The sequence below is a fragment of the Chamaea fasciata genome, unplaced genomic scaffold (genome assembly GCF_029207755.1).
Source record: "Chamaea fasciata isolate MVZ Bird 193981 ecotype frontalis unplaced genomic scaffold, bChaFas1.0.hap1 SCAF_2, whole genome shotgun sequence".
NCBI lineage: Eukaryota > Metazoa > Chordata > Aves > Passeriformes > Sylviidae > Chamaea > Chamaea fasciata.
Genome location: NW_027094087.1, coordinates 20,239,203 through 20,253,653, shown reverse-complemented (window position 1 = coordinate 20,253,653; position 14,451 = coordinate 20,239,203). Strand labels below are relative to the sequence as shown.

At 36.0% G+C, this 14,451-nt stretch overlaps 1 protein-coding gene across 1 annotated transcript in view; it reads right to left on the bottom strand.

Moving 5' to 3' along the window:
• The window catches only part of ABI3BP (ABI family member 3 binding protein), a 176,271-nt gene that overhangs the window by 87,305 nt on the left and 74,515 nt on the right, over nt 1–14,451 (bottom strand). The window contains exons 5-10 of the mRNA XM_066175185.1: nt 10,125–10,306; nt 7,095–7,156; nt 2,201–2,252; nt 1,766–1,828; nt 616–711; nt 211–288 (exon numbers count right to left, since the gene is read on the bottom strand). Coding sequence (XP_066031282.1) covers nt 211–288; nt 616–711; nt 1,766–1,828; nt 2,201–2,252; nt 7,095–7,156; nt 10,125–10,306 — 533 coding nt within the window. The remainder of the gene's footprint in view (nt 1–210; nt 289–615; nt 712–1,765; nt 1,829–2,200; nt 2,253–7,094; nt 7,157–10,124; nt 10,307–14,451) is intronic.

Here is a 14,451-nt window from a genome sequence, read left to right as displayed (position 1 = left end):
ACCTAGCAATTATATCACCTGAAACTTTCGTCTAAAATTAGATTTGGATTTTTATCCACATTACCACTCCTTGCTAATTCAGCCACTATCCTTCTGTTTTCCAACTGCTATTTTAACTGTAGATCAGGCAGCACAAGGATGGGTTTAATTTTAGTTTATATATTTGGCAAAGATATTCCACAGAGTTTCTAAAAACAGAATTTTCATTACCTGGGAGGGACTGTGGGGAGATTTCTTGAACTTCTGGTGTTTTGGATTCAGCAGGCCATACTCCGGTTTCATTCTTAGCTGAAAGAACAGACATTAGAAAGTAATTACACAGATATATCTGCTCTTTTTTACCACAGATTTATTTCTGTTCCACTTTAGTTTGACTAAGAAAGCCAACATGGATAAATGTGGACAGCTGAGTACCTTTAGGACCCAATGAATTTCTACTTATTTCTACAATCACTACAAGCTATGTTAAACACACACATTTTTGGTTTTGTTTTGTTCATTAAAAGACACTTTAAAAATAAAAATTACAGCAAGGATTTAATGACTTACGAATCCTTATTTTCAAAGTGCAAAACGGTTTTCAGCATTTTTCATTTGTCAAGAATTTCTGCTTACCCAGTTTTTTCCTGGATGCTTGAGGTATGTCGTCTATTGTCAGGAGAGGAGGAAGTTTCTGCTGGCTTTCATTGAGACCTGGAACAATAAGGTGCACTACAGAGAAAGATGTGTGCCATTAATTCCAGAAGACACGAAAGCACACAGTCTGCTCTCTGAGATACATGAGCAACTACTACTGAACCACGGGGAGTTTAGTCTGAATGTCTGGGAAATGAGTTTGCTCTATTCCAAAATTATCTCTCCCACTTGGTGGCATTTCCCCTTTATACCACTCCTTCTATCACCACCATTTCACCATTTATCAGAGTCAGAAACCATTCAACACCGGAACACACAGCCCTGGAATACTGCAGCAACACAGATACTGGGACAGGTTCTGTCTGGTGGGCCAAGTAGGCTCAACACCAGGATGGGTTAGTAAGTGTGTGTTTGATTCACATCAATACACTGAAACTCACACAAAGAAAACTTTAGACAAAGTTATGCACTCATAGCAAATATTTCCATGTATAAAGGACTAAACAATAAATCCAGGAATAAATTGGTCACAAGGTATGTGATGCAGTGAGCCTTTCATGGCAATTTCAGGCAGACCAGTAGTTCACCACACTGTGCATCATATGACAGACTTTCCCTTGGTTTTAAGTTCTAAGTCAGTATTGCATATTCTTACAGGTGAAACAAGAACATGAAATATGAAACTGAATGGCTTGGAGGGAAACAGTAATGCCCCAGATCTAACATCAAATTCTAATTGCAAGATTTCTGTGGTTTAATACATCGGGTTCTTGACTGTTGATGTGATGGTACTGAGCTACCTTAAAAGCCCAGTAAGAACAATTCTTCATCTCAACAAGATCTTTGCCATAGAACTTTATTTGAAGTATGAAAGAACTCCTTGGCTTAAACAGTCACAGGGTCTTCTTTTAGATACAATGGCAATGACGTGATTCTATTTCACTTAAACTACAACATTCTCGAACCACCTGTATCACCATAACATGTAACAAATATTGTCTGCACCAGCTGCAAAATACCCTTTGATATGCATGGAAAAATCTCAAGATCAAGAAAATGAAAAGCATTTGCACAGTTCTAAGTTTCAACCAGGGGTTAAAGAGAAATAATAAAAATATCTTCTAGTCACCTAATATTGCTCCTGGGAGAGAAGAACTGTCTGGTGCTTTTGACTGCGTCCGATTTTGAATAACTGTGGAGACAATACAGAGATATTAGAAGCTAATTTTAATAAAACCCAAAACTAAATAAGAAACAAAACCACACCTGAAACAAACCTCAGCATTCTAAAAATCTTTCCTCAATACTTGCAGATGAGGACACCATCCTAATCTTTTCTGTGTTTACATTCAGTTTAAGGGACTGCAAACTGTGTTTCCTCTATATTATCTCCTAATTGTGCACCTCTTTCCCCTGGCATATCAATTTTGGTGAAACTGATATTCTATGCTTATGTTATTAGGGGCCAGCTGCAGGACATCCCATTGCCCTGACACTCATTTTAATCTCAAGTTACTCTTGCAGAGGATAAGAATAAATTAAAAAAAAAAATACACAAACTTACTTTGTTTGATTATAGTGACAGGGACCAACTTCTTATTATCACTGAATATAATCTGAAAAAAGAGAGGAAAAAAGATAAAAGTAGCGCCTTGGGATAACTGCCACAATAGCAATTGAACTGAGTAATAAAAATAGAGCGTTCTAATCCAATACCACGCCTGTCCCAAGTTAACACTGGATATGGCTCTGGCCCTGGTCCCTGATGGTTGTGCTATTGCTTCAGTTCCCACGGGCTAATGTGGTAATATTGCATTTTGATCTCCTAACAGCTTGAGATGTTTTTGCTCATTAAAAACACGGTATATGACAGCTTAGGAAACCCCAGTCCTTTTTCTCTCCTAAGGATCTCTGAAGCACTCACTGGGGAGTAGTCCAGAATGCTAAGAAAAGCTGAAATTAACCTACAGCAAAACAACTGAAACATATACAATTACAATTCAGTCACAAGACACAAATATATTCTCAGGAATACTATGTTTAGAACACAGACTATTCCAGAACCAGGTGCACATTTGTAAGCCATCAGCGCTTTTGGGTGCATAGCCTGATTAAAGTAGATTAGCTCAGAATAATTTTATTTAGTGGAATTGTTTCCAAAGCACAAGGGGTCAGTCACCCACATGATTCTTACATTTTTATGCTAAATAATAGGACTTTCATGCTGCTCATTTCTCTTTGGCCCAGATTACATCTTGTCTAAATGTGAATATCCAATTATGTTGATACAAAAAAAAAAAAAAAAAAGAAAGAAAAAAAAAGAGATACATGAATGGACCCCACATTTATTAAAAGAAAACAGCTGATAACAAAGATGAGAATTATGAACAAATTCTGAAAGCTTAATAATACAGTCAAGTGATGAGAGAAGGTAGGCTGTAATGCTAACAATGTAAAAATGCTAAATACATTAAAAGGGGATTTATTTTTAGTTATATCTGAGTTACAAGAAAGGAAATAACTTTGACAATCACCTTCCATGCTAAATATATTCTGCTCAAATCAGAATCAAATAATGTTAATTTTGCACTTTATGACATCTGGTCTACTTCATGTGAAAGAACACTTGCAGCAAAAGTCAGTGTTTGATGACAAAGTGCTAATCATTTACCTAAGGATAACTATTTCTGTTCTATTCTAAATACTTCTGAAAAGCTTTAAAAACAATGCCTGGCTACATTAAACACATACTAAAGTTTAAGAAGCTGGAAGAAGGCCAATCTGCACAAGTAAGAGGGACCTTTCCTTGGGGAAATGGATGGAGGCTACTTATTCTATGTAAGCCATTACTGTTTGCTACCTAATAACAGGTTTGCAGTGGTGCGAACATGGTCTTAAATTAAATGGAGATTCCAATCATTGTCATTATATGAGGATAGAAATAATCTTCCTTCTTTATTTTTCCTTTTTCACATTTCCATTCTGTTTTCTAGTGAAAAAATTGTGTTGCAGATGATATGCTTTTGAAGTAGCCCTCCTATTCGTGTGACTAACAAATGGCATGGAATGCATCTGTTAGAAGAAGGTGTTCATTTTATTGTATTTCTCATCAGAAACCTTACAATCAAATAAACAGCTCTGAAGTTGTAGTGAGCACTTGAGTAATCTCTACTTTAGAACTTCTAATCATAATTACTATCAGCCTTTTTACTGGTAAACGGTTCTTATACTGACAAGAGCATTCTTTCTTTGTTGAATAATAATGGATGGCTACAATGACAACAATATAAAAATTCCAACTACATTAAAAATGCAGTTTTTCACTCAGGAATGAATAATTGACATGAAATCCATGTTCCCCAGCTGCTATAATTAGACTGCTCACCTGCAAAAAACTGTAACTGCTGCACTTGAAATCTACCCATGTTGTCAAAGGTATCTTCTCAGTTTCCACAAAGTGACTAATTTAGATATTACTAGGTCTAGTTATATTTACCACTTATACAAACTATTTTGGAAACATCAGCCCATCATCTGTAGGAATGGCACTATCAACCATATTTTTCAGATAGGGAATATAAAGCCCATAGGTATTAGGAACATTAGTCATTAAAAAGCTGTTGCCATTATAAAAGAAAAATGCAAAGAGAGTATTCCTTATTTTCAGAGGAAAATTAGAGATGTAAATTATAACATAGCTCAGGCATCTCACTTCTTACCATACACATACTGCATACTCTCACAGGACTGCAAATCTCAAACATTCTGTGAAACAGCATGCGGCAACACTACTTTGAGAGACATTTGTTCTTTCTTTCTGTGTTGTATTCTGATACTGCGAAAAGCCAAAACTAACAGGCGTGCATGTAAGAGACTCCTCAAGGAAGGATCATCGTCAGTCTGGACTGAATAAAGTTTGGAGGAGCAGGAATGTTTCCTTCTAGATTTTACAAATGGTAGAAGCTAAGAGTCCTTTATGGCTGGAAAAACTGGGGAGGACCCTGCCAGGCTGACATTACGAAATTAGAGGAACTTAACCAGACAGAAGAGGAAATAAATTTATACTGTGTTTTCTCTGCCCTACCACTACCCATTGTTTATGGAGGGAAGAAGAATAACCATTTCTAGAGCACTCCTTTTCTTCCACTCTCTCATTAGTTACTGCTCACACAGCCCCAGGAGCTTAGACAAACTTAAAGGATGAAACTGCCAAAAGAAACACAAGATGATAAGTGACTGATGTTGAAAGGGCAGAATGACTATATGGGTTAGTAACATTGTTTTAATAAACAGCTTTTAAAAATGTCCTTACAGAGAAGAGTTAGGACCATGTTGATATGAGTCAGTTGTGTCTTTGGAGCGAAATAAAGCACAAACAAGCTTGGCCTAAGTAACACTTGTTCTGGCTTTCCATCAATGATCTGATCGTGCCACTGAAACATACCCCACCTAGTGCTGTGGAAACTGAAGGAACAGTGCAAACTATCTGCTTTTTGCACCACTAAAGCAAGAATGATAAGAGAATTTTTAGAATAATATGTGGTATGTTTCCATGATATTTCTGTGGAGGGTGATAAAGCAGTACTGCTCTGGAGCTGAGCCCTGTGAAGATCGCAAAAAAGACTAGATGTTGGCTCTAGTCCTCCTTTCTTACTTGAGCTGTGCAAATATTTGGAGAACTGTTTTAGCTCACTTTCTCAGGACTTCTCTTGCATAAATAGAATCCCTACTTGCACAGAAGCAGCATAACAGTCAGGGTTCTGGCACACAGGGTTTGCTAAGAGGAGCAAAGGAACTCAGCTTGCACTCTGTCTCCCAGAATGAATTACCTGATGTTGGGCTGTGGAACTTTAAAGACTCTTGTGGGACCAACGGGAAGGAGAGTAAAGTTGACTTTTTCAACATACTGAGAGGAGCATGCTCCTGAATATTTAACCAACTGGAGTCGTATTACTTACAAATAAAACACTTTCTCATGAATGCCAGACATATTTCCAATAATGTAAGCATTATACTGATCAAACTCTGTATGTAATGCAATAATTGAAATATTACTGCCCTAAATGAATGGACATGGCCTCAAGTTGTACTGTGGAGGTTTAGAACAGATATCAGGAAAATTAATTTTCACCGAAAGGGGTGTCAAACATTGAAAATGACTGCCCAGGGAAATGGTGGAGTCACCATGCCTGGAACTGTTAAAAAATATGTGGATTTTTTTGAGCACTTGAGGCACATGGGTTCTATGATTCTGCGCATGCCTAATTATTCCTAGAAGAAAATGCATTTAACGAATTATGGCCTGATTCCTGAAGGAATTCCAAGTCTGATAATTACTGACTATTTATAATATTCTGAAATATGAAAAACAAACAATGAGAAACCTTATATTACCATTTCCTACCATGAAAATATTTGGAAAATCTGAGACAGAAGAGAATTTTGAAAATGGGTTATTCTCTTGTAATAAGTAACATTCATGAGTTAACCCTCTAAAATCTCTAAAGTAAGAAGGATTTCTACAACTTTTCTTGGGAAGTTCTCCCATAGTCTGCCTCAGGGACAGTAACCTAAAATGAAGCAGAACAAAAAAAATCCTCCAGAAGATTAGCTGCTGAAACTTGCACTTTGATAAAAAAACAAGGAAAGAAAATAAAAAGAAACCAAATTAATTTCATAGTAGAACTGGTAATGCTCAGAAGTTATGGATAAAATGTCTATTTTTCACTGTAGTAAAGCCCACTAACTGGTTCCATCTAGAAAGCCTTCATTTCTGCTTCAGCTCTTGGAAGGAAAAAGTATCTGGGTACATCAATCCATAAACAAATTAAATCCCCCCCATGCTTGTTTGAGAAAGTTTATGGAAAAAGTCAGGTGAGGGGGAAAATTATTTATTTATAAAAATCATCAATTTTTTAATGAAATCATATAAATTCTACCGTGCCACATAAAAGGATTTAATGGACAGCCTAGCAAACTTGATTAAATTGCCCTTTCCAGCTTCCTCTGGTTCTGCAAACACTTGCCTCACATATGGGAGCTATCAATGAATTCAGTGGGATGACTAATTTAGAAGACATGAGTATATATATAATTACTCTATAAAATCACATCACCAAGTTACCCCAAAGCTAACTGATCACAACAAACATCACAGGTTAACAAACCCGACTAGTACAAAGGAATAAGCAACTTTTAAGTTTGGAATCTACACATGGAAACCACCAGATTCATCTTTGATAGGTTGGAATAAGGGTATGTAATCATCTCAGCTACAGTTCTCAATTATTTTGTCCATCAACACATTTAAACATATTCCATTCAGTGCATTTAACACATTGTTTTCTATATTGGCAGTTTGTGGCCTTAATAATGTCCTTCTCACTGAGGAATAAGAGAATAAAAATTTTGATCATATGAAACACAAATTGGGTAAAAAAAGGGACTCTTTTGCATACCTGTGTTTGGGAATTGGGTACCAACTTGTACATATTCTGGATTTGTCCATTTACTTTTTTACCTGTTTTGACAGAAAGATAAATAAATACATAGAATTGATTTTTTGTTTTGTCCAAAGCAAAGGAAATCAAGTTTATTCACCTTTTTCTTCAGCTAGGAAAGTTAGGAGGCTGAATTAAAAGCCTTCATAAAAACACAGCATGGAAATTTTTTTTTTGTCCTGTGTCTCCAGATCCATTAATAAATCCTGTATTCTTCTATACCAGAAGAATATATAATCTATATATTATTCATCTATAATACATCAAGGTCTTCTCTTCACATTTTGATAGCAAGGAAATGAAATGTATTCTTCTTGCTTTGTTTATGATTTTGTTTATCTCAGTGTATGAACAAACCCCCAGATTTGAAGTCTGAATTTTTCTCTCTTAGGTGTTTCTCTTAGTTTCTAAGTATTAGAAGTTTCTTGTGATGCAGCTGTTGAGTAAGTCAAGAAAGAGTTCTGTTCAGCACCTATTCTATTATAGCATGATGCTGCCAACTTTTTCTGTATCTTCCACCTTTACACTTTTCTGCTGCCTTTGCAACAACGGGTGTGCCAACAAGAGTCAAGTTACATGCTGTCATATTTTTTCAAATTCCATCCTAAACAGATGAGAAGTAGGAAAAAAACCCTCAACTCTAAAGAAATATCAATTGAGATACATTTGATTTGGAAAGAAGTCTTTCAAAGTGCTTGATACTTCTAAAGAACAGGACTTACTATTGGCCTAAATTCAAGGGAAAACTGACAGAAGTTTCACACTGACTTCATAAGAAAATCATGGTAAGAAATAAGCTACTTTCATCTCTTCTGAAAAAAGTCAGTTAAATAAATGCTGAACTTTTGCCATGCCTTTCATGTGTCCTCAAATCATGAATTAAAAGCAGATTCTCCTCCCAACCCCTCCCAACATGTTTAGTATATGAAAAAACCTCAGCCTTTGGATTCAACAAATCCAGGAACATGCAAAAGAACTTTCAGTTTCTAGTAATTGATAAATATTCTTCAGTGGGAGAAAGAACATTTACAGTGAAGGATGTTTGGTTCAGGTTGAGATGCTTCTCCTATATGAGAAGAACTTGAGTTGGTACTAAACAGGAAATCAGCACAGAAAAGAATTGTCTGTGTTGATAAACTTTACAGGCATCAGGTTATACATTTATTATAAACATACACTGTCTACTGCCCACATTTCCTGTATCTACCTGCTATACACTAAAAATATGAAAGGCTTGAATTTGAAAGTGCTAACAATTTTCTGATTATAAGATTCTTTATTAATAGACCAGAATGTAGACATGCAGGGTAATCACCAGCTCCCTGGATTTAGCTGCTGCAGAATCGTCCACTGAATACACAAGTCTATTCTGTAGACAAAAGCAATCTTATGTAAATAGAATATGAACTTTTACGAAGTTAGTGGGTCACCATAAACTTACAAGAAGGATTCTCCTGACCTATTAAAAATGTCTGCAAGAAACACCATTTAGAAATACATGATATAGAAAGAAAATTTGGCGATGTTTTCATCAGCCTTGAACAAATAATAAACTATACACATTTTGCACTCATTGCTCTCTCTTATTCTAAGTGCTGAAATAAATTTCATCACTTGCTCTACAGATGACTTTAAGATATTTGAAAAGTAGAAAAAAACCCCCACTTGGTAAGATACCTGTAAGGCTGAGAAGCACAGCCTTTTGTGAATCAGGTATGGGAGAAAGCTACCACCATTATCCTCTTCAAGACCATGGTATAGCAGTGGCACTATTCTGGACTGCAAAACATCTCTAAGGACACTAGGCAGGTGCTTCAAAGCTGCAGCTTTGTACTTTATAATGAAGGCTAGAAAAGGTCTTTATTAGGGAGTATGAAGGTTTTCCCAGTGTCACAAGCCACCATACTGCTCCCCTCCCTTATCCTCAAGTATATTGAGCTCTGTAACTCACCTGCAAGTCAAAACTGAAATCCAAATTAAATTTCATCTGGAAATCTCATATGAATAAGGCTCTCTAATGAGAATTCCCATTCTTTACATTTTGAGTCAAGCTAAAAATACTAAGCATAGGAGTCTGCAACATTTGAACAATATCATGTTTCAAAACACCTTTATGTAAACGTTTGAGGAAAATAAATCAAATTGGATTCAAATCTCTGTTAAGGCCTCTTCTCAATAAAAGGAGGAAAACACTGCTGACGCCTATTTCCTTAATTGGCATGAGTGATTCTTTCAGCAGTACATGCTTTTACAAAGGTTAATTTGACTTCACTTTTCCTACATTGTCTTGGGACTTTAGAGGAGAACCTTAAAATATGACTGACATCCAGCCAGAGGTGTTATACACTGCCTCCACGAAAACACAAACAAAAGCATTCATGACACTGCATGCTTCAGACATGATCTATATAATACTTTGATTGAAAACTAGCTTCAAATTCAGCTTTTGAGTGGAGTCATAAAGGGCCCATTGAGGCAGGACAGGCCCTGTCTAGCTTGAAGTCCAGCTTCAATGTATATGCAGGGGTAAAAGAAGATTCAAACAACGCTAATAATTTCCATAACTCATACTAGTTGATGGAAGAAATTAAATGGATTACTTGGATGATGGTTGATGGATTAGTTCATTACTTGGTCATCTTATTATTCATGGCCTAAGGAAAAAGCTTAGAATCCAGTCAGAAGTGTAAATATTCATACTCCACACTTGATGTGTATCTGTACTAAACACTATTAGAATTCTACCAACCTGCAGCAGATCCTCTATTTGCAATGACAAGAGAACACTTTTCAGAAGGCTAGGTAACAGTTTTTCAAAACCAAAATATTTCTAGCTTCTGTAACTCCTAAAAGAAGTTTTTAGGGGCATAATGGATGGCATTTAAAAATAAAAACCTGATCAAAAGCTTACTCTAAGTAATACCATAACAGAGGAAACAATACTTTCAAAATCAGACGTTATTTGATTATCTATTGTTGAATACTTACTAGAGAGAACTGTTTTATGATTCAAAGTCTTGCTCCAAATACTATCCTCTGCATTGTCTTTAACTCCAAATTCATAAGGTGTGTTTGGCTTCAGATTGTCAATCACTGTCTCTGTAGCTGGGCAGAGCTGAAAAACCCATTTCTTGTCTTTACCTTTTTCTCTGTAGCGAACTGTATAGAACCTGCTCGGGGAAAAAAAAATATATCTACTCAAAGGAGCTCAGTATAATCATTTTGTGAGGAAATAATAATGCTAATGCTAATAATGATAATGGAAATAATAATACTACTAATCTTATTCTGTTGTTGTTGCTCTTTGTGGCTCTTCATGGTCACCAAGTATCAGAAAAGCCAGATTTGTTCCACATAAATGTACTCCATCATTATACCCTGACATTAGGAGTATTGTACAAAGAGCAAAAGGACAGTCTCCTTATTCACAAACACCCATTGTATGAGAAGTTCTAACCACAAAGTCTAAGCTCATTGTCCAAGCAGTTCCTGTGATTCCAACTTATGCCAGAACCAGTCAACGGAATCATGAGTCTCCTAGTAAAGAAGCCTCTGCTGATTTCTCAAAATCTTCTATATCCGTCCAGTGAAAGGTGTTCCCATCAAAATTAGTCCAGAAACATTCTCCAGGGAAGACCAGTAATATCTGCTGTTTGTATAATACATTCCTCATTCAGAGATCCTATTATGTACTGCCCCCACTTCAAACAAAAAAATAAACCAAGACATTACTTTCAGCAGTTTAAATCAATAATGTGATGAATACTAACAGATTATGAAACTAGGAATCATTTCTACAGAAATTGCCCAATTCTGTCAAGGAGCACCACCCTGAAAAAGCATGACTGCAATGTTAACCAATCAAAAACAAGACAGTGGAAACGGCAAGAGCTTCAGCACAAGCATTCCCGTGCTGACTATAGTCTCATTTTCAATATACATGCTGAATCACTACCAGAATGGAGTGGAGATTTCCTTTCTTGGAAAAGCAAATCTCGGAGAGATTTGGCAATGTTTTAATCCAAGTATTACTGAAATTTTTTACACATAACATAAATAATTCATATCAACCATCCATATCAATCTCCCATTGGCATCATCTGAAAAAGGATTAATTCAGTCCAATTGTATTTTGCCACACTTAAATAGAACAACTTAATGCTTGCAAATCAAGGTTGTGAGATTCGTTACAGGCATTATATAGATGATTATATAGGGACAAAAGATGAGAACTTAAGAAAACTCAAACCTACCAAAAAAAGGTTCTTAAACAACTGAAAAGGTTTCAAAAGTCCAGACTAAAATTACTTAGTGGACCAAACATAATACAATGAATTCATAAAGCTGCTTCTGCTGAAGTTACAGAAGAGCACTTTCAGAGAACAGCTTACATGAAACATGACTCTTGATTACACAGAAATTCCTACTTCACTATTAAAACACAACCTAAGACAAGGCAAGTGTCACTCATGAAAAATATTTCTATACATAATGGTTCACTTTGTTTACATAGTTTATCTCATAACTGCCGAATTTGTTTAATTGGCATCAAAAATAAAGATTCTCCTTCTTTAGTTGCTACAACTCAGCTCATTCAGGTAATTCACTGTGTTATATGATCAATATTTATGTTGGCTCACATAATTTCATTAACTGTACTGGTCTGTGTTCAAAACAAGATATAGTCTAACTTAAAACTTGGAAAGGAAAGGAAAAAAACAGGAAGGAAAAAGAAAGACAAGTAGTGAATATCTTCTCGGTTCCAGGACTACCAAGTAATAATCTGGCCCTTTACTTCTGTGGGCTGTGATCTAATCAAATGTAAAATAATAGACCTAATTATCAGTTAAACTGACAAAGAATATTTTAAACAATCAATTATTGGAAACATTAAAAGGAGGAAAACTTCTTCTCATTTATCCTCTTTATCCATTTGCATGTAGCCACACAGACATTAGCCAACAGGAAAAGCTTATGTGAACTCCCTGTCACTGTCTCGCAAAGGATCTAACGTTAATAAACAAATCCAATCTTCAACACAAATGCCTCTTACTGGACCCCATTCAGTCTTTTGGCAAGGGATTTGGAATAAATAGAGACAGACTTCAAATGTGGATTCAAGTGGAAATAGTCACCTTCTTCCTTTGCCTGAAAGAGGAATTTTCATTTGTTTTCATCTTCACTCTTACCTTTTCCTACCTATTTTAATCCAGTGGGGTAGAAACACAGTGTTTGCATGTGATGGAAAAAAAGAGAGTGTACTGATTCAGTTCAGTTATTGAACAACCTAAAAGAACAGCTGCATCAGAAATGAGGAGAAAAAAACCACGAAAAACTTGTTGATAACAAATAGACTTTTAAGTGGCTATCCCCACTTGCTTCTAGTGGACAAAATGTTCTATTTTTTAATGCTGCCTCCACACCTGGGAATTCCTTCACTCTAACATGAATAAAAAATACCAAGAACAATTGCACAACAAAAAACACCCCATCTTACACTGTAATTCAAGACTATTATAAAATCTGCAAAGATTTTTGTAATTGTGTCAAACTATGCCCTTAGAAAGAGAAACATACAGAACAGAAGAAATGTGCTCTCAACTCCAAGATTTCCAAGCCTATAAAAACTTCATCAAGGGTATAATTATTTCAGTGGAAATTTGCCACAGTGAGTACTAAAAACGCTGACTGCGATGACAGAATTTCCTCAAACATTTCAATAAAAAGCAATAAAAATGAAGTTCAATTTAACAATTTGCAGGTCACAATAATTTGACTATTAAAAATATCTCAATATCTACATGTGCTTTTGGGAAAATGCAATCATTTGTTTATAGAGTAAAAATTCAGAAATGCCAAGTTTTGTCATCAAAGAACAGCAACTCATTGTTAAGCCAGACCAACAAACTGCCAAATAAAATGCAGTTTCAGTGTCTGCCTGAGAACACTGTCCTGATTGAATTTCGTTGTAATGTTAATTTCTCCCTTTTTCAAACCTTTTTTTCATCAAAAATACAATATCAAACAGTCAACACATATAATTGAAGACATGAGCAAGCAGTAAGATCCAGTCACCACTCATATCTATCAATCCCCTGGTGGCAGTGACATACATGCACAAAATGAGTGCAGCTGGCTGAACTAGGAACATTCAGAAAAACATCTTCACAGATTCCCTCCAGAATGATAGAAGGCAGGCTGAAATAGAGTGCTGTCATAGTCACATAGAAGGGAAAGCTACACTGCATGTTTCTCAAATAAAACACTTCCCGTTATCTCTGTGAGATAAGAAAAGGAAAAACTGATTGCTCACCACAGAGCCTTCAACAGCTAATATCCAAGTAATTCACTATGGAACACTCCTAGGAATGCTATTCCCACCTGTGAATACTGGTTTGATGCTTCAGCAAGGAGATGGCAGACCCAGCTATACTTGGTGAGAAATTATTTTAATCTAGATTCTCAGCAGGTATAAAGAACTAAAAATGTTTAACTTAATTTAACATTTAATTTTGGTTTATTGATTTGTTATGTGTTTGGGTGGGGGACTTTTATCAGAAAAAAAGTTTATTGAATAGTCTTGTATTTCTATTTACAACAAATATTAATGAAATTATTGCAGGCATCACTCTTTACCAGCTAGCACTCTATAGAACATCGGAATTCTTTTGCCAAACTCCATGAAAGTTAGTGCCTCCCTCTCTCCCCCAATAGGCAATGCTTCACTCATTTGAAGATACCACCAATCACGTCACCCTAGGAACTCTAGGGGAATTTTACCTCCTCCCTTTTTACTAGACAGCTAAAACTCCAACAATTTAAAACAAAAGGTGTTATGAGCAGGTGAGAGGTTCTGTTGCACTCAGAATTAGCCACTGTAACAATGAGGGGGAAAAAGAGCAAACCCCACCACAGCAGAAGAATAAAGAACCTGCATTCATCAAAGAGCCTCCCTCTGTATGCATTTGTGCAACACCATCGAATGCTTAGTGTCTGCATTCTTGAAACTCGTTACCTTTGATGATATTTTTATTTTGCTTGCCTTCACATAAAATGTACACAAAATGTGATGGCAGGAATAAAATAAGACCCATTTCATAATTTAAAGGAAGCCACAAGAGCACAAGATTACTCATAGGCCAACCACAGTAGTGATTACTGTATCTGTAAAGTCAGTGTGAAAGAGTCTCAGTCTTACACAGAAGGTTGTTTCTCTTCTATGTTCAGCTTACATAGTTTGTTTCTTTTATCTCTACAATGCAAGGCAGTGCTCAGTTTAGAGACAGCCTTTTCATTGCTCTAGAAATCAAAATAA